Below are 20,548 nucleotides of genomic sequence, written 5' to 3' on the forward strand. Positions count from 1 at the left end.
GAGAGCCTGTCGGTCTCATTTGTTACGAAATCGTTCGGGGTTACATCGGAAAAGAGACACAGGACCGACCGGCCTGCGCTCTTGAAAGACGCGAAGAACGCGTGTAATTGTCAGGTTTAATCAGCTGAGATGAAACAGATTCATTTTATTTCAACGACAACCATCAATTATACTGTAGCTAAATGGAACTTTTTTTTTTCCTTTGTACTGTGCAATGAAAACAGTTCTAAGCAGTTTTTGCCTTTCATGTTATCCATTCCAGATATATGGCTTAGATTTTCTCTACTTAGAAAACGTATTATTAAAAACATCAGTATATACACAAATACATTTCTATTTACATATTGCAAATGATGTGTTAATCTGTTACTTCGTTTTTTTTTTCCTTGAATGGCTTTGACAGGATACACGTGATAGGACTCAGTAGTTACATTATACAGCTTTTCCACAAGCAACTTAAGATGGCCTTCGGATGTGTTTCAAATGCAATCGAACAAAAGTAGAAATCCTTAAGTAACAGAATACAAACATTGTCAAACTGTTCTTCAGTCTGAACACAAGAGGAAATACTGCTAATCTACATTTAGAAGAAGTGGTGCTCGATTAAAATGTCCATCAGAATGGTAATGTAGTGTACATGAAACAGACTAGGACACGCTTTTGTCTTTTTCCGCAGGTTTGTCGCTCTCCTTAGATGCCTCATGCTTAATGTCTTTTTTCTCATCTTTCTTCTCCCGGCTCCTGCTCCGTTCCCGACGATCTCGGTCCTTGTCCCGGTCTTTGTCTCTGTCTTTGTCTCTGTCCCGGTCTTTGTCTTTTTCACGGTCTTTTTCCCGTTCTTTGTCCCTGTCCCTATCCTTATCCTTATCCCGGTCCTTTTCCCGGTCCTTGTCCCTGTCCTTGTCCTTGTCCCGGTCCTTGTCCCGGTCCCTGTCCCGGTCCCTGTCCCGGTCTCTGTCCCGGTCCCGGTCCTTTTCACGGTCCTTGTCCCGGTCCTTCTCTCTGTCCTTTTCCCTGTCTCTGTCCTTGTCTCTGTCTTTGTCCTTGTCCTTTTCCCTGTCCTTTTCCTTGTCCTTTTCCTTGTCCTTGTCTCGGTCTCTGTCCCTCTCTCGATCCCGATCCCTGTCTCTATCCCGATCCCTGCCTCGGTCTTTCCCGCGGTCCCTGTCCCGGTCTCTACTTCGGGATCTGTCTCGCCTCCTGTCACGCTCACGCTCTTTGTCACGGTTTCGTCCTCGGTCACGGTCGTTGTCCCTCCTATCGGAGTCTCGGTCTCTGCCTCTGTCCCTTTCCCTGTCTCTCTCGCGTTCTCTCCTCTTGTCTGCCTCTTGATCCCTGTGACGCTCTGCCTCCGTCTCCCTGTGCTTCTCGCCCTCCTTCCCTCTGCTGCGTTCGCGCTCTCGGCTCCGCTCCCGATCGCGATCCCTTTCTCTGCCCCGGTCCCAGTCACGCTCCCGACTCCAACGTTTGCTCTGACTTCTGTCCCACGAGGGCCGGCCAGGATGGGTCCCTTCCCTCTCTCTTTCCCTCCTGCGATCCTCGGACAGTTCCCTTGGTCTTTCTTCAGCGGGCTGTGGAGGACCTGAAGCGGGTTCTCGGAGGCCTCCATCAAAGCGGCTAAAGCGCTCCACACTGCGGGGCTCCGAGCCCTCTCGGGCAATGCTCCTCCTCCTCATCTCGGGGGAATGGCGGCGCCAGTGGTCATCCCTGAGCAGGTCAGGACTGTGGCCTCCGATGCGGCCAGAAGGTCCAATGGGAGCCTCTGGAGGAGTTGGCAACAGCGGGCCACTGTGGCGAACAGGTCGAGCCTCATCCGAGAGCCTCTCAAAGCGGTACAGCTCTGACGGTCCAAAAGGCGGTGTCGGGTGGGATCTGACCTCCTGAGAGGGGACCCGGAGTTCATCGAACGCACCTCGATGTGGTGGCGAGGCGTGTAGCCTGGAGCCTGGATACTGGTGAGCGAAGTGTTGTCCACCCATCTCCCCGCTGGGAGGTGGAGCTCTTCTGTCGTCATACTGGTTGGGTACGGGTCCCCGATACGCTGGGCCTGGTAGTGGGCCCTGATTGTCTTTAAAAATGTGGAGCGTGTTCGGATTCTGGTGTTGGTCCGCATTCAACTTAAAGGTGTGGGTGTCTTTGCCATACTGGTCTACAGAACCCCGAGCTTGGTCTACCAGCGGGGGTTGTGTTACATGGTCACCGTACTGAGACTGCAGAGGTGCCCTGGGCCCACTGAAGTGCGAGGAGGGAGGAGGGACCCTGTTGTCGAAGTGTCCAGGGGGCGGACCGGGAAAATTCAGAGGAGGGATTTGGTTTCCTGAGAAATTGAATGGTGGCGGCGGTGGGCCACCAAATCTTGGCAGGGGCAAGCGACTCTGTCCGTCGAAATTAGGAGGCAGGGGGAGGCCTAGGGGAGGACCTTGTTGCCCAATGTGCTGTGAGGGAATGGAGGGATCAAACAGTTGAGGCGGTGGTCCTCTCTGGCCAATCGGAGGGAACGGTGGTGGTAGTCCTCTTGGTGGCATGATATTCTGCAGAGGTGGCCCGGGAGGTGGCTGCTGTTGCTGCTGCTGAGGCTGCTGAGGCTGCTGCTGCTGCGGCAACTGAGAGCCAGGCCATTGGTTCTGGTAAGGCGGGTACGCGGCTGGCAGCGGGCCGAATTGCTGATTGGTGTCTGCTTGAATTGGCAGGGGGGCACGCAAAGGGGGCGGGACGTGGATGGGTGGGAGGGGTCCTTGCATGTGAGGGGGAGCCGACATTGAGGGATGTCCTTGCATGGGCGGAGGAAGTGACACCTGCGGGGGCCTTACCAGATTCTGACCCTGTATCTGGGGGGGCAGTGGATAGTTGGTCGGTGGAGGCATTTCACCCAGAGGTCTGTAGGATGTGTCAAAGCCGGCCATAGACATGTGATGTGCTATGTGATGGGACTGACTGTCAGCCATTGCTGTGCTCTGAGTGAGGACGGGGATTGTAGATGTGATGGCGGAGGTTTTGCCGGCATCGCCATAATAGCCTGACACAGCTGAATCCTGGCTATTCTCCTCATACTCTGTATCCTCGCTAGCTTTAAGAATACTGGCAGCATTTGGCCAAATGCTGTACTTGTCCGTCTCGATTTCAGTCACAACGGGCTCAGCCGCCTCTGTTCTCGCTTCCTTCTCATCCATGTAGTTGACCTCCATATCAGGTTCCAGCTTCTCTCCTAACAAGGGAATTGACACCTCGGCCTTGTCTGAGTCCATGAAGGGCAACGTCTCACTTTTCGCTTCTTCTAAAGACAGCGAAACGTCTGGGCCTTGTGAGGATTGTTGCTCATCGGTGACGGAAGGTAACTGCAGCTCTTGGACAACTGTCTCCGGAGGAGGACTCTCTGCCAACACAGCAGATGCCTCCTCTTGCTCCTCAAGTTCATCCGTTGGTTTTCCGCAAGCCGTGGTCTGACGCGGGTCCCTGCTCTGTCGAGGATCCCTCTTCTGATTTATCAAAGGACTGACTGAAGATGACTTGACCAGCTCTTCGACTTTTTTGCCGAGCTGCAAGAGCTGGCTGCCAGCCAAGATGGATGCAGTCGGTTGAGTTAACAGCTTGTCCTCAAGGGTCAGTGAGATGGGTGCTGTCCCCACTGATGACGTTGGCTGGTCCGCCTGCTTTTGGAATGTTTGGTCTCCAATCTGCTTCAGGTTCTCCAGAATCTGCTGCGGGTCTGGCGCCGGTTCACTTGCGGTTTTAGTTTGACATGGCACGATCGCTTGGAGCTCTTCAAAAATGGTGTCATCCTCCGGATCATATGCCACGTCATCTCCCTCGCTCAATGCCACTTCAGACACTTTGGCGATGTCCGGTTTGCTTACAACCTCCACCGGGGCTTTAGACACGCCGTAACACATGCTGGGCTCATATTCTTCCTCTGGGTCATATGGCCGATCATCTTCATCCTCGTCCATGGAAATGTTTTTTTGCATGATGGAGTCGAGCAACGCGGCCGGCTGGACTGGAGCATCCCCGCTCTGGTCGGATGGAGAGTTGGAGGCTTCGGAGTCGTGCTTTTTCTTCTTGAACAGGGTATTGAGGATAGTCTGAAGAGGGGTAGCAACAGCTGCAGAGGAGGAGGAGGAGGCGGCAGAGGTTGAGGAGGAGGACGGGGAATCTTTGCCAGTGACCATTGATGTGGGGGGAGCTTTGACAGAGGACAACAGAGAAAGAATAGAAGGTGTGGTGACAGCACCAGCGGATGTGTCAGAAGAGCTAGGAGGGGGTGACCCTGGAGGAGTTGTGCTGAAGGGGATTTCTGAGGATAGCCTTGTGCTTCTTTCGGCTTTGACAGAGGCTTTTGAAGGTCCACTGTCGTCAGTATCAGTGATGTGAGCCTTGGACCTTTTCTCTTCACTTTCCAGTGGAGTGCCAACACGCTTTCTGTCTTTCTGACAGATCAGGAGCCCAAGGAGTAGGTTTGGGCGTGACGGTTCGAGCCCTGTACAGCGGGACAAACAAACAAAAATCTTTTGGGGATTTTATAAAATAAAAAACACTCGATCAACAAAACATTATCAGATTTGTAGTGTGAACCAAGTGAAATAAGAGCTTGTTACTAATTAACAACAATTCCTGGCAAAATTTCAGGGAAAAAAGGTAAATGGGTACGAATCCAAAGCATTTTGTATCTGCAAATATAAATTTTGGGATTTTTTTTTTTTCTTCATGCCATACACTGATGGAAAAAAAGATAAAAGTAAAAGCAGTTGCTTGCAACAAAAACAACATTTTCCTGAAAGCTTGTCAGGGCCCTAAAGTGGTTTGCTGCTATGCTGCAAAAATAATCTGGACACAATTTAAAAAAAAAAAAAAAAAAGACAGTAAAAGTATTATTGCACTTAGTCCATTTGGATTTTTTAAAAAGGACTGCTGTGGTCCCTTCTAAGAGACATATGTAATATTTAAGCTGTGATCAAAACCCAGATTGAGTTCTGTTAATCAACAATATATCCACCTCCGTGTAAAAAGCACATATGTAACAGTAGTTAAATCAATGTTTTAGGCAGATTTTTACAAAATCAAATCGCAAAACAGAAAAAGCTGAGATTCAACTCAATTGGCACCAATCTGGGACGCAAGTAATCCTTTATTAATACTAAGCGGCACACAGACAAGTTAATAGCATGACACTGATACAGTCATGTAAAATCCAGAGTGTTAGTGCCCCCTACGGTACAAACTTGGAAGTCCACAAGCTCTCATTTCAGCCCGAGTGCAGACCACGTAAAATATACTCACCAAGTCCACATAAGGGAACAAAAGGAACATAAAGATATGAAGAAAAAACAAAAAGTACATATGTGCAAGTCCCAACAGAAGTTTATTATTGACAAAAAATTGTGTAGAAACCTTACCTGGCCCGTCAAACGGTAAGAGTTTGGAGGGTAATGGGTCCTTTGAACTGAGTGGGATGAGATAGAGGTCTTTAATCCGCCGGTCATTTTTCGCCACCACGCCAAACCGCTTCCTGCTGCTAAAGTAGGAGAAGAGAGAGACGTACGCCACCTCCTCTTCCTCTGTGGCGGGGTGGAAACGGATCAGGCAGATCTCCTGGAATAGAGCAGAACATAATTTACGCAAAGGCTTTTCGGGCAAATTTGCACATGGATTTTGGCTCCAACTTTTTTTTTGTGCTCCCCCCCCATGAACCTTGGAAAGTGAGGTCTTCAGCTTCCCGACATAGTCCCACACTGTGTTTGGTGGGATCCGTCCATCGACATGAATGGTGTCGGGCAAATCCTGCAAGATGTGGACAATGCAGGGATTCATTTGTTAATGACACCTTATATCTCTCAAAAAGAATTTAAAAAAAGGCTGTACACATTAGGGCATGGTCAGTCAACCTACTGACCTCCTTCAGATGTTCAAAAGATCCTGAAACCAGGTAAGCCTTTGTCACAAACTTTGCGACAGACTGCATGAAGATGAAGCCTTTCCATATCTTCTCTTGGCCGTGGAGAAAGATAGCCGTCTCACCTTCAAGTGGAGGGTCTAATAAACTGGGAGAGGAAGTCATCAGGAAATGAGACATTTTCAAAAATTACATAGTAGAATAACAAGTGGCCAGCCTGGACATCAGAAGATAAGTCTAAATATTACTATATTTAAGTATAAATATTACTATATTTAGACTTGGCTTATATTTAGACTTAGCAGAAAAGGGGTCATAACATTCATGGGGTCGGTACTGACTTCCCTGTGACAAATGGCAAATCTAAATAAATGTTTAGTTGGTTAAGTATCAACCCTTTTGAGGCTCTTTCAAATGTTTAGTATTAATCAAGGATATTTTGGAAGACTCGGTGAGAGCTGATAAAGTTTAATAAATCTTAAGAGACTATGTACCTGGTTTTGATTGGTTTAGACACAGCCACCGAGGGTGGTGGACCTGGGGGCATGGGTAGGGGAAGGGGCAAGGGCAGGGAGGCCTTTGCTCCAACCTCGACAGCAGCAGCAACAAGAGCTGGGGATGGCTCTGCGGAGTTGTTGGCGACCTTTTCAGGGGTGGTGTACGTTACGGTCACGCCCGACCCATGCCTTGCCATGCGCGGGTCCCTGCGGGTGATGCTGACAGAGGAGACGGTCGGTGCCACGATTGGCGGGGGCTGTGCCGGAGGCGGGAGGCTGATCCGGTCCTCCTGGAAGAGCTGCAGCTGTGGCTCTGGGGCCGTGACTTCCATACTGGACTGGTAGGTGGGTGGGACAGGTTGCTGGTGTTGGTAAGTGGAGGAGACCTGCGGTTGGCCTACAGGAGACACATCCCCGGACCTGGAAGAATGGAGCTCTTGTCTGGGTGGATTTGTGTCAGGCTTCTTAGTCAACTTGGCTTTCTTTGATGCTGGCTCATCCTCCGTCTTCTGACCTGTTTCAAGAATCAAAATAAATAAATTAATATAACACAAAAAGATTTAAGCAGTTGACTAACATCACCTTGTATGTCACTCACCTGTACATATTTTACAGTTGAGGTCAAACAGATGGGTGCGATGCTCGGAAGTCGTGTCTTTAAGCATGTTGCTGAAAATATCAGGCATGTTGCCGCCTCCATCGCCGGAGGACGACTGGTTTGCAGAAGCAGGGAAAGAACCGGATTCATCTGGGTCCTGCGAAATCGAGAGACTTGTAGTCATTTGTACGTTTGAGTGTTGAATATGATTATCAATAGCCAGATGTCCACAAAGGACAGCAATAGGTCCCTAGTGCTACCAAAGCAAGAAAAGCAAAGGAAAGAAGGAAAGATAGTTAAGTTTACAGATAGCGCCCCCATATTATGGCTGCCACTGTTACTTTGCCAGACTTTAAGGAACTCATGCAGCAGGTATGAAAGACAGCATGCTTCCACTTACTACAGCAGAAGCCGAGCGAGCAGATGAGGCTGTGCCTGAGATACATACATCTGCATCAGATGACGGTGGGGCATCCTCCATGTCCATGCTTTGTGAGCCAGAGTCATTTCTACTACCCAGTTTGGAGTGACCCAAATGACTCCTTGAACTGGAAGTCTGAGCCTGCAGGCAAAATCCAAACATTCTTGTTTTTAAGATACAATACACACGTCCCACCTCTGTATAATGACAGCCAGTTATTTGTCCGACTGTAAACTGGAGGCGATATTTACCTCAGTATTATCAGACTTCCTCCATTCTGATATCTCCTTGGACAGTAACTCCTCGGCACTTAGTCTCACCAGTCTGAACGGGGTGACCTCTCCCCCGATCACCCTGTAGAACAAACCCTAAAACAAACACATTATGCACTTAGCGAGTGAAATTGAAGGCAAGCCCTAACATAAAAAAGGGAGGGGTTTAAAATTCAATCATGTAGAAAATAATTTATGTCAAACATGAAACTTTCATGGAAACGTGTTTGTTTTGACTCACTTTGTTCTTAGGGTCCTTGAGATTGAACATAAGTGACCTGTACTTATTCTTGTACTTGCTGTCGGTGCTCAGACAGAGGTTAAACATCTCCTTCTCAATGGCGACCGCAAGTCTGGCCACCTCGCTCTCGGTCATTTTCAGATCGTCGCTATCGCTCACCCTGGAAGCAAAGAGCACAACATTTCAGCATTTGGTCTGGGGGTCTGAACCACACACCTGTGGAGAAACACAAATTCACCTCTTGTAGAGGATGTCTGTCAGCGAGCGACGGATGTTCTGTCGCATCTGGTTGTTGGGAGGTGGTGGCATGGGGGAGACAGGGGGCGCTGAGGAAGCCGAATGGGAAGATCTGGAGGATGAAGAGTGGGAATAGGAGGCTGACGAAGCTTGAGAGGACGATGCCCTACTGGATGAAGACTGCCTATGAGATGGAGTGTCCTTTGGTTGAGGCTTCTTGGGAATGGTGAAGTTTGACTTGGTGACTCGCAGCGCGCCTGTGACATGTATAGGACCTGGAGGAAAAGCAGACTTGGAAACGGTGGGCGATGGGCCTGGCTTCTTTGACTTTGGTGCATTTTTACTCGGCGCAGACGCAGGTTTTCTCAGTGTCCTGGAGCTGGTTGACTGAGGTGGTGGCTTCTTGCCCTTTGGGGAAACCTTGACTCCTTTGGCCGTTTGGGATTTCTTGTTTCCTCTGACTTGGGCTTTTGATACTGAGGAAGATTTCTGAGAAACTGGTGCCGGCTCCTTCTCACTCTGCTTCTCCTCTTTGGGAGGGGCTGGAAATCACAGAGATAAAAGACTTTAAAACATACCCTAAAGAAATTCAGTTGACACGATACATTGTCATATTTCAGATGGTCACAGCTTCAGGAAGTCACTCGAGAAGTTGGCTCATCATTTCTAGAAGTGGCTCATTTTATAACACATCACAAACTTTGGAAAAAAAAAAAAAAAAAAAAAAGATCACTATCAAGAGAAATCCTAGTCTGCAGTCAGGTAGTAGTGTGCACAAATTCCAATCAGGAACAACATTCCTTGAATAAATACAAAGTTGACAACAGAGAAGATATAGTCCCTTTTTATTACTTTTTTTAGCAGTAACAGCAGGTACATTGTGCTATTAGTGCTTTTTAAAAAAACTGTTATCTTGCCATAAGAAGTTGAGAAGCATCCAACAGTTATTTAAAGGCTTCGAAACAGCCTGCTTAAGCACTATTTGCTAACAATACTGAACGTGCATTAGATCAACATTTCAGGTAGCGTTGAAACAAACACCTCTTTTAAACTACAGAACTAAATTACCACTGACCATCATCACCCTGAGGATCTTGTTGGGGCAAATTGATTCTGACCCAAAATCAACTTGACATAAAACATCCCTTTAAACTTGCACTGATTCGGTGAGTCCCAATTTCATCAAAATCAAATGCACCCTCATGTGAAAACCCAAAGAGAACACAAAACTATTCACTGCCAATATGTACTTATGCACTAGCATTTCCCCTCAAATTACACACTTCAGTACTGAGCAGGTTTTGGTAATACTGCAATTAAAGCTGTATGAACCCAAAAACAGCAGACCAACTGTCAGGTGTAACCGCCAGCAAAAATGTCTTAAACTTCTCCTGTACCAACCATTAGTGGACGCACTACTCTGCCCTGCTGATACTCAATGTTGTGCATTTACTAAAATGCCTCACTGACTCCTCAAGGTCTTGCAGGGTAAAATGAGGTGAAAGTACCCCCCCCTCCCCAGAAATACGTCAATGAAGGTTCAGCTTAATGTGTATATGATCTCATGGACTGGAAATCATGTGGAAAATCTTGTCCGTAGCTTGTTCTTGTAAAGCATGCAGGTTTTCAGCTTCCGTCTCCCACCGCAGCCTCTTGCATTTCAGCACACAAAAACTTCAAAGTGGTCTTGGGGTCTCACGGCAACGTGGATGAGAAGGTCTTGCAGAGGCTCCTCTTCACGCCGCTCACTCTCACGGCATCTTGGGCATCAGTCTTCAAATCTTGGTGTGTGATGACTTAATCAGTGGTATATGCTTGTTTGCTGGAGTAATCGGATCATCCATCAGGCTAACACTGCTCAGATAATCAATCAAGGCATCCAAATATCTGTCATATCACCTTTTATTTTAAGCCAGTTTCCCAACGGTATTGATGCATAGCATTCAATAGGAAAAGAAGACTGTGAAAAAGGTAATCCCGTTACCCTAAAAATTAAGGGTACAGAGCACAAGGTTGACCTCAACAGGTTCATGGATGATTGTTGGCTCAATATGAGCTAAAAATTCATGGGTCCAATAAATGTGATTCTGAGACCTACCTGCTGGAATAAGGGCCTGTTTGAGATCAGCTAAGGGGTGAACGCAGGAATTGAAGACGCATGCATCCACATAAAGCTGGTAAGGAAGCATTGCCACACACACACACACACCTAGATTTCAGAAAGGGCAAAGTCGGAAGCGGCTTTTGAACGCTAACCATGAATTTCTTTTTCAATTGTGCACTCTAAGCATGTGGTGATGAAATGTGGGCCCCCCAGTAATCTGCTGTCAAGAATTTGGGGGACAAAATGGCTGCGGATGGGTCAAAGAATGATTGAACTCCGCAGTAAAATTTCTGGCTACATTGCTTATGCTAACTTTAACAAAATAATTTGAAAAATGAGCAGAGGTATGTAATGATTTTTCAGAATTTGGGACATTATTTTTCAAACACTGATATCGGTTTCCTTCTCTTTTTGAAAGCAGACTCCCCCCCTACTCAGAGAAAAAAACAATTTCAATGACCATGTGACTTATACTTACCTTTATCAACCACTTACCTTGTCAACAGCTGCCACCATTTCATTGAGTAACCAAACCTTCACAAAATCAAAATCACAACACTTGGGAAATCATGGTAATGTCAACCTCAGAGGAGTCCACCTCCTGATGCTCCCCTCCGAGTGAATTGCTATTTGATATTATGCTAGCATGACAGGAACCACATTTGTAATGGAAAAAACAACAATAGCCCAAGGCCTCAAAGAGATACATACACTTTTTGTTTAACACTGTTGTTGATATGGGTGTAGTCTTTTCTGGTGTTACTGCAATGTAATTATGGTCGCTGGACCAGGATGCGGTGGCTGGAGGGGGCGGGTGTTCCTCGGCATGCTCGTCTTCATCATCATCATCCGGATCAGGGCTGTAATCTTCATCACTATCCGATTCCTCCTTGTTCCTTCGTGTCCTCCTCCCACCAGCAGCGACCCTCTGAGTGAATTGGAAGAGATGAAAATGCATTCAGGCTTTTAAAGGTACAACAAAAATGCAAAAAAAAAAAAAAAAACTTTTTGCCTCACAACAGTTTCCTTCTGAATTTCTTGAAACAAAATAATCAACTAAAGGATAACAGTAGCAGTTAAAAATCAATTAAGTTGAAGAGCTAATCAAATTAGCAGATTGGATGTACAACCTCAAGTTTAAAACAGCGTATTATCTTTGTTTTGACAATTAAAAACAATCCCACTGCTATCCCGGAATCAGACTCGGGCAGCAAATACATTCACTCAAACGATCTGCAAATTTAGAATGGTTCTCAATTGAAGGACTCAAACCATGATCCAAAAGCATGTTTTAGCTGTATGCAAAGTTTTAGAAGTGAACCTGTGGATATGAGGATGTCCTTGTGCCTGAGATAAGTTTCCTGGGAGTTTGATCTGACATCTTGAATCAGATTATGTTCAGGAGTTCAGCGTCATGTTCCCAACTCTTTCAAATGTAATTTCCTACTTTCAGATCGGAACAAAAAACTGAGTCCAAACAGCAGATGCTAGTTGTCCAAATATGACATTTAAGACACGCAAATAAAATGTTCCACAGCTTTTCGATTTTTCACAACATAACTAAACTTTACTGAAAAATGCATTTTAGCTAAAAAAAAACAAGCAACAACGTCTCAGCTTGGCAATTAATTTCTGGAGAAAATGCAGTGTGTCTGTACTATAGATGTTCTGTGTTGCCTTCAACAAACTAAGTGAAAATTTAGGGAAAGAGATGCCAGCATTAGGCTTAAAAGACAGAAGATGCCACACATTTGTCAGCCCCTGGCACATGACTAACGAGGCTTACTGAGTAGTTCAGGCTAACAAAACTACCTTGAGCCTGTGAGACAATGGCAGCATCAAGTGCCAAACATGAGACCAGCTTGCTTTGCGTTCCCCACATAACGACAGCAAAGCAGTTCAAAAGTGGTGATAGGGAAGACTAGTAAGTTGGGACTTACACAATTCTAAGGAATGCTCACAAAAAAAGCAACTTACAAAAAAATGACGATCACCACCGAGAGGGCCCCCCCTCACTTTTCACTAGTGTTAAGATGCACAAGCAGGTGGGGACAGATATTATTGAAGCACTATGCAGCTTTAGACTTGAGTGCTACCACATCTTTGTGGTGGAAAAAAAACTGAAAATATGATGAATACAGACCTATTCCATCATGATTGGTCGATGAATAATTAATTGACCAACAACCAACTTACTGGTTTACTGAAATATAAGGTGTCCACCAAATGAAAACTCTCAGAAAAATACAGAAATATGCTTTGGTACCTAAAAAAATATTGGTGGTGTTCTACATCATCCACAACTTTGTTCCAACTCCATTGTTCACACGATTCTTAACACCAGTCTTCAGTGCATTAGGTAAGCATCATACAGAACGTAGCGAATCAGCTGATGAAATGCTTAATGTTGTCTCCATGCTACGTTAGCAATGTTGGGCAGTTCATAAACAGCAGAATTACTGCTTTTTCAAGTTTTTTCCACTCATGTTTACCGTTTCACTCCTCCCATGAATTTTGCGGGCCCAGCAGCTACTTTATCTGTAGTATAAATGTTCTTTATTGTATGTGTGTAAATCATAGTAAAGTCCCTAGAGAGGCTCTTACATGTAATTTCACAATTTTGTGTTTACTGCATGTATCATTGTTTAAAAAAAATGGATGAGTGTTACTTTAAAGGACTGAAAAAGGGCCATTTCAGGTGGTCCAATTTACCTTTGGTGCAGAGTTGGATTTCTGAGCCTTGACCTTATCCTTCTGCTTGGGCTCTTTCACATCAGTGATGGACTTCATAGTTGCGGCAGCATGTCTCAGGATACAGTCATTCCCACAGTATACAGAGTCTGGCTGGGCATTATTCTCACAGCCAGGCCCGATACATTTAGGTGAAGAAGACGCGTCCACAGCCTCCTGTCCAGTTTTCTCTTCCAACATTGGTGTTGTTTTCACCTCCACATTTGAAGCCACTTTCTGTTCTGTGTCTGGTACTGCTTTCTGCTCTGTTGAGATGCTTTTCTTCTCCACCGCTGGTGCCGGGTTCTGATCTGCTCTTGGCTGGGGTGGCAGCTGTATGGACTGCATCAAGTCAGAATGCATTACAATCAATATGCTGAAATGAATGTTACAACTAAGATGTTACAACATCAACAGTGTTAGCAGTTTTGTCTTCAAACTGTGAAATTTGGACATTAATTATGTTTTAGAGGTTTAGTTTGAATACATTTAAAGTCCCACTGCATTGATCCAACAAAGCTCTCAATGCCTCATTCAGCCACATCTCCTTTAAAGAGCCTCTCTCTCACTCTCTGCATCATTGTTGTTGCCTAAGTAAAGAGCTGCCACATCTAGCAGGGAGAGAAATTGGTAGAAATGTGAGCTGTCAATCAAACAATATTATTTGAAATTTACATTAAAGTGTCAAATGTGATAAATTTAAAATGCTGATTGACTTAACTTCATCCAAACCCTGCAATTGTAACCCAAGTGCTTAAAAGGCTATGCTTTAAGTATCTAGCATGGTAATAAGTTGTAACTACTGATTTTTCAGTACTCATTGAAAATATGTATCAGAATAGCATACCGCACTTAACGGAAAAAACAACCGTGAGATCATTCAAATCCAACTGACAAGTCTTTTTTTTCATACACCATTATTCAGACTAAATGTTTGCATGCAGCACATTACTCCTACAGCAGCCACATCCCAACATCAACTATTAGTTTTTGTAAATACTGTGATGGCTAGATAGGAAGCAGGGGGAAATAAAATGGTGAATGGAAGGAAAGCAGCAATCAGTTTTGCTTAACCTCGTTAACAGCTTAGTCAAAAGAGAACAGAAATTGACAAAATATTTAGGTATTTGAAGAATAAATACATTTTCTCATGCATGAACTTGATAAAGATACAAAGCATATATCTGTAGCGTATAGTACAGTAAATATCGTATTTTATTCTGGTCAAACTGGCTTTCAGTCATCATAGTGATTCGATTAAACCCAAATATTGAGTAAATGGGTACTAAGTATAAAAGGTTTAGGAATTAATGCTAAAAGATATCAAATCCTCTGACATCATAAAAGGACCTACCGGCTGAAAGATCTTTATTTTCTTTTTCCCAGTCGGATTGGTGGCTTTCTCAATCCTGCCTTTGATACCCACATCTTCAACTCCTTTCTCCTCAGTTTCAACAGATGTAGAGGCTTGAGATGCAGAGACCGCCTGGTTTGCTGAGGGACCTGAGTTTGCTCCCAGGGCAAGTGCTTTTTCACCAGTTGCAGAAGATGCAGCGGTAATGGAAACAGGAGGAACCGGAGAAGCAACACCACTTTTGGACTTCCCAATTTCTGTGCTCATAGACAGGATGGAAGTGGCTGGCCTCACAACCTGGTTCTTCTTAGCTGTGCAATTTGGACAGATGTAATCTTCACCATTTCTCTCCATCAGACGCCCACGGGCCTCTGTGATACCAACACAGTCACCATGGAACCACTCCTCACAACGGTCACAGCAGATCATGAACCTAGCGACCAAGGACATAGAAAATAGAATTTAGAATTCTCAAAACATAAAACTTTTTTATCTCATATCTTGAGGGTTGGTATTAAAATGACATGATACCGAGGAATTGGGCTAAGATCAAAGTGAGCTGAATCAAACCTAAACAATACAGACACACAAGATCCCTCAAGAGCAAATGTGAGGATGCTTGCAAATTAGTTTGCATATGCAATTCTTAAAAGGATAACTGAATAATAATTCACTAATGACGCAATGATAGGATAAAGCACACCTTTTATTATGCTTCTGACGGCAGATGCAATAAAGTGCATTGGGGTCATATCCTCCATCATCAGACTCTCCAGATGACGATGAAGAGGTGGAAGTGTCGTTATCATCCTCTTCGTCGTCGTCGTCTTCTTCATCTTCATCCTCTTCAGTCTGGGACTTGCACGTCTTACCAGCAGCTTGAGTAGTTTTAAGCACTGGCGTGGTTGTCTTGGCAGCAGGCGCAGAAGCCTTGACAGGGGCAGCGTTTTTATTGGCTGCCCTCTTTTTATTTATGTATGTTCGTATTGTTGCACGCTTTACTACGACTGCAGAATTTTCAGAACTCTCCGTAGAACTTTCAGTTTTTGGTTCCTCTGTTTCCCCCTTTTCATTTTTTTCTGCATGCTCTTTCTTATCCTCACCATTTTCTTTGTTCTCAGACTCCATCTCCGTCTGAGGCTGTTCTATATCTGTTCTTTCTATGTCATCTATGCTTAAATCACTTTTTTCATCTTTTTTCTCTTCATTTTTGTCCTCTAGTGACACTTTTGTAGCAGAGTCTCTGCTGTCGTCTTCATTCTCAGAGCTTCCTTCGTCTTTCACCGCTGCTCCAGAGCCTCCACGCGTTTGCCTGCCACTGGTTCTCTTTTGGGTCTGCTTCCTTGTACCACTTCTTGTTCTCCTTTCTAAGGGCTCTGACTTTTCCTCGGCCTTAGTGTCAGCGTTACCATCAAAGCTGGCTTCTGAGGCTGTTTCAGCATCTGTTGGGGTTTGGGAAGGAGGATCTCCACTTTCCAGGCTAGGAGGAGCGCTCTTTCTTAGCGCTCTTTTGGCAGTGGAAAGGAATTCTTCTAGTTTGTCAGTACGTTTGGACTGCCTTCCACTACGGCGCACAGGACAGCGACTTTCAAGGCTGTCTGTCGCTGTCTCTACTGGCATCTCTCGTTTTTGCTACAGTGATCTGACGGAATGTACAAATTTTCTTTAATTCACTGTTGGCTTTGTAAGAGTAGTCTTGCTCTTTTAATGCCTCTTCAGCCACATTATCTCCTGTTAGAAAAAGACAATCACAAAAAGCAAGGAGAAAAATACATCACAAGTCAGTGCTGTAGGATATCATAGCCTCACCATTTCAGCACACAGATTTTATGTGGGGAATGGTCCTGGGATATTAATGTCCACCAGTCTAGTTTTGGCAAACACTATTAGCATATTTATGTTGAATCAGGCCAAGAAAATTAAGCTATCAGTGACCAATGAAAATGTCTTCTTTTCCTATACATATACCTTCTACTAACTGGCAAATAAAAAGTGTGACCACTGAAATACAGGGCTGCTGGCAGAATGTTACATTATGTTACGTCGGACAAGCGAGTTTTCGTTTTACATTTTATTTATGCATCGTATGCAATTGCAAGACAGTTGGGGAATGGAGAAGTTTCCAGGGGTAACGTTAAACAGTATAATCAACATACTCCTGTTGTAGACAGTACAAGAATTTCTCAGATATTATTAGCATCTGCACTGCATTTATATTGATTGGGATAACATGACTGATCCACAATAAACCCCTTCAAACTCTACAAAGATTCTGATACGTGACCTAACTTTTAAATTATTTCTCAATGCTCTGTACCCAACTCTGTACCCCACAGTTCATTTCACAAGCAAGAGTGAAAGCAGTGTCACAACTAGTAAGAGAAAAAGACCCATCATGAAAAATGACTCCTAGAGGCACTCCTCACAGTGCAAATTTGGTTTGTTAGCAAGTGCTAAATGCCAGGTGTATATTTCCAATTTGTGGGAAACACTTGCCATAATTTAGAAATAAAATGACTTGATTAATAACTGTTCTACACTCAACCAGACATAAGAATTCAAACTGGGGTTTGACATACTCCGACAATCAATGCTGAAGGGAAAAAAGAAGGGGGGAAAAGAGCTGAAAAAGTTTTCCATATGTTCCTGGTTCTGCTCTGAGGAGAGAGTGAGCTTTAGGACTCACATCCTCCTCCATAATTGGAGTCAAAGAATTAATTCAAAACGAATGTCTACAATCAACAGCTGAGCAGAAGTTCAAATCTGATCCACTTTTTTTTTTTTTATCCAACAAAGTCAGAGGTCTGCAGACTTAACCTACTTCAAAGATTAAAAACCTTTATATCTCAAGATCCACTCCCTAAAATAGAAATGTGTAGATATAAACAAAAATGGTATGTATTGATGGAAACTTTGTAAGTGGATTTCTTTTAAATCTGCCAATATGTTGCTCTATCGATTTAATTTATACATTTAAATAAAGCCAGCATAACTAAAAGATTGAGTTGAAAGCACAAAGTATTAATTGATAGAAAACTGCACTTTAAGGTAAGTCCCAAGACCTGACTCTAAAATGCATAATGCTAGCTGAACACCATTTTATGGCCATACCATTCTTTCAATGGCTAAAATAAATGGCACAATTTGGTAATGAACACAGTAGCACAAGGGAAAAAGGACCTTGAATATTATGAGAATAAATAAAGAAATAAATAAATAACTGATGACACCAAGCAATGTTGTAACCTTTTACCATTAGTACCTGGAATATTATTAATAAAGGTTAATGTACAACAGTCAGGGGATTTTAAGAAAAATCAAAAGCTTATCCGTATGTTTAAACATAAAAATGTTACTATAATCCATAACTCAAAGTGGGGTTTTGACATATGGCAAAAACACAAAAAAACTAATATATAATACAACATAAAATTGTGCTTTTCATCTTTATGAAGATTACAAACACAAAAATATTTATCTGTAGCAAATTCAAGGTTCTGCAGTGTAACCAGATCACATATCTCCAGCAATTTCCCCACAGTGGGACAATTAAAAGAATATTCTATTCAACTATAGCAGTAAGAAAAAGAGCTCAGAGTCCAACACTGCAGCTGGAGAAGCAGAGACAGTGAAAACTGCTTTCAGCCAGATACTTAAAATTCTGACTCCCTCCTTTTGTCAATCACTTTCAAAATTTTCCTTAGTCCTCAACCGTCTCATGGATGCTTTTTTCCCCTTCCATTGGCAGCTCATTTTGATAACTTTGCTATTTGACATGCCGTTAGCTTAGATTTAATTTGTGGTTTACAGAAAACCCTCTTCACACCACTTCTTGTATCACATGTCACATTTGTGTCACACACAAGGCACCAAGAGCTAATACAACACTTAATATCAACATCTGCGACATCAAGATTTTTAGTAATCATTTTATCCAAGCTGCCTAAATTGGTTGTAAACTCACTGAATATTAATTTCAAGGGGAAGCCATTTGACTTCAAGCAAAATTCACAAGAAGGATTAATGTCTGTACCTGCGCTTCTTTAAACATAAAAGGGCTTCGCAAGCACCCTCCGTCCTCCGTAAAGGATCTGTCAGAACAAAAAGACAAGTTAGGAATATCAATAAAAATAAGTAACTTGTGATTAGAGCAGGGTTAGGTGACACAAGTGTGCATTAAAACTCCTCAAGCAAACCACCCCCCCAAAAAGTCAAAACTGAGGCAGGATGAGTAAAACCTGCTAATTGCTTACAGGTAGTGGCTTTGACATATTAAGGAACAAACTAGGAATTCGGTGATTACTGCGTTGGCCACTTAACACAGGGGGTAATGGTGTTTTATATGGCTCAAACTGTTCTAATTTTCGCATTTTGTGGATATGCATAAGAATAGTCGCACAAAAGTCAGTGTTTAATTCGAATGAAACCATGCATAGCATAAGATTTTCTATTCGAAACTGTTTTAACATTATATAGAAATATAAATTTAAGGCTACTCAAAGCCCGGGGGGGAGGCAGAATTGCTCTTAGTCGTTCAAAATCCCGGCTAATTCAGATTCCTTCGCTTGGTCTAGTTTGGCTTTTAAAAACTTGCGCATTAACGGGATTCTAACGCGGACATCCCGCCTTTAAACAAATCCAACTCGGGTGAACGAACAAGATTTTTTCCCCCGACGTACATGTGGTCACGACACCGTGCCACGTGAAGGAGGAGGGGGCGCACTTTAGGCAAAGAAAGGTGGGAGGTGCCCCGAAACGATCATCGTTTAACAAAACCGCAAGCACAAACAGTTACGTACAAGACGAAATATACTTCTAGACAATACAATGCGGCGAAATGTAAGTGCGAAACCTGTGATTGTGCCCGCGGGAACTCCCAGCTTCACTACCGACAGGGAGGCTGCAAACGGCCTCGATGCACGTGATCGAAAAAAAAAGCTAAAGAAATTCCTAATCGCCCCAACATCAACGTCAAAAGACATAATCACACGTCTAACACCACGCTATGAAAATTGTGCACCAAATGCCCAGACTGCAGCAAATAATATACAAACAAAGAAACACGAAGCAGTTAAAATGAAAGAAAACCTCGGCGTCCTGCACCTCCAGTAATGGCCGCAAAGCCATCACACTATTCACTAGACAACCGTTAACGGTAGCTAACGTGAGATATATAATTAACTTAGCTAATATTCAGGAATAACGTGCCCAACACTACAACATTGACACCTTCTGGCTAGTTCGCGGTTTAGTTGGTCGATATAGTCGTCAAACAGTCAGTATTTGAATTATAAAGCAGAGTTGAAAAACAGGCGTTTGTATCAAGCGAGCCTTGACGACGCTGTAAGCAACAGAGATCATGGATATGCTAGCATTAGCATTCGGATGGCTCTGATTGTACAAAATATTTTCGATTCAAGTTCACCCTAGAGACCCATTTAACGCCATTTTCTTTACTGTTTCTGGAAATAGAACTATATAACTGTCCACAGTGGTTGTAAATGACTAAGTGAAATTGCATTTACACAAGTCATCGTAATAACTAATGTCAAGCGCATCAGGTTCAACCTTGTTGTCGAATATCGGTACCAAACTGTTTAGCCGCGACATTCAAGGAGACATAAGAGGAGACTAAATTAAATTAAAATTCAAAAATAGGCAATCAAGGCGTTGATTCATTTATTTTACCCACCTAAACTCGAAAAAATACCGACGATGTGCCCTCGCTCATTCTCTGGTCAGTCCTCCATTTTCCTTCCTTGAGCTAACAGACTGCGGCAGATGGCTGACGGTGACAGAACATGCGCCGTGTCTTCAGCGCCTCCACCGGCCGGGAGGAGAAGTACAATTTACTGTTTTTCTCACATTCTTTTCAGTTTAGTTTTTATTTCATCCGTCTTTAATCTAAAATAACCGAATAGATAAAATATAATTTCCCACTATGAAATTATATTCACTTTGATCATGAATATTGAATATTTAACTGTGTTTTCTCTCGTTGTGTTCAGCAGGTTCAAGACCCCAGACCCCTCTCATAGATATGTTAACATTTTTTCGCAAGTGAAATTATGACAATGAAGGCAAGTATTACATTTTCATGTCGAACTAAAACATCCTAAGTGATTAGTGACTAAAAGTCTAGAAGGCACAATTTACATGGAGCGTCACCAAGATCATAAGATGTAATATATGCATACTGATTTCAGA

General features: G+C 43.6%; 1 protein-coding gene across 2 annotated transcripts; it reads right to left on the reverse strand.

Moving 5' to 3' along the window:
* Positions 1-110: 110 nt before the first annotated feature.
* Positions 111-20,462, reverse strand: dido1 (death inducer-obliterator 1). 2 transcript variants are annotated; one of them, XM_086168956.1, is made up of 16 exons: positions 20,034-20,462; positions 18,375-18,432; positions 15,045-16,072; positions 14,342-14,774; positions 12,970-13,329; positions 10,969-11,185; positions 8,155-8,695; positions 7,917-8,076; positions 7,655-7,771; positions 7,431-7,544; positions 6,983-7,139; positions 6,382-6,898; positions 5,888-6,035; positions 5,686-5,775; positions 5,391-5,586; positions 111-4,474 (listed from the first exon to the last, which is right to left on the reverse strand). In XM_086168956.1, exons 3-16 carry the CDS (start codon positions 15,959-15,961, stop codon positions 648-650), a joined length of 7,794 nt encoding a protein of 2,597 aa, XP_086025082.1. In that variant the 5' UTR covers positions 15,962-16,072; positions 18,375-18,432; positions 20,034-20,462; the 3' UTR covers positions 111-647. The 2 variants fall into 2 exon arrangements, with proteins under 2 accessions (XP_086025082.1, XP_086025081.1); XM_086168955.1 differs by having other exon boundaries at positions 7,383-7,544.
* Between the last annotated feature and the right edge of the window lie 86 nt (positions 20,463-20,548).

The sequence above is a fragment of the Fistularia commersonii genome, chromosome 21 (assembly GCF_037954325.1).
Source record: "Fistularia commersonii isolate RoL2024-O1a breed Wild chromosome 21, RoL_Fcom_v1.0, whole genome shotgun sequence".
In the NCBI taxonomy this organism is placed as follows: domain Eukaryota; kingdom Metazoa; phylum Chordata; class Actinopteri; order Syngnathiformes; family Fistulariidae; genus Fistularia; species Fistularia commersonii.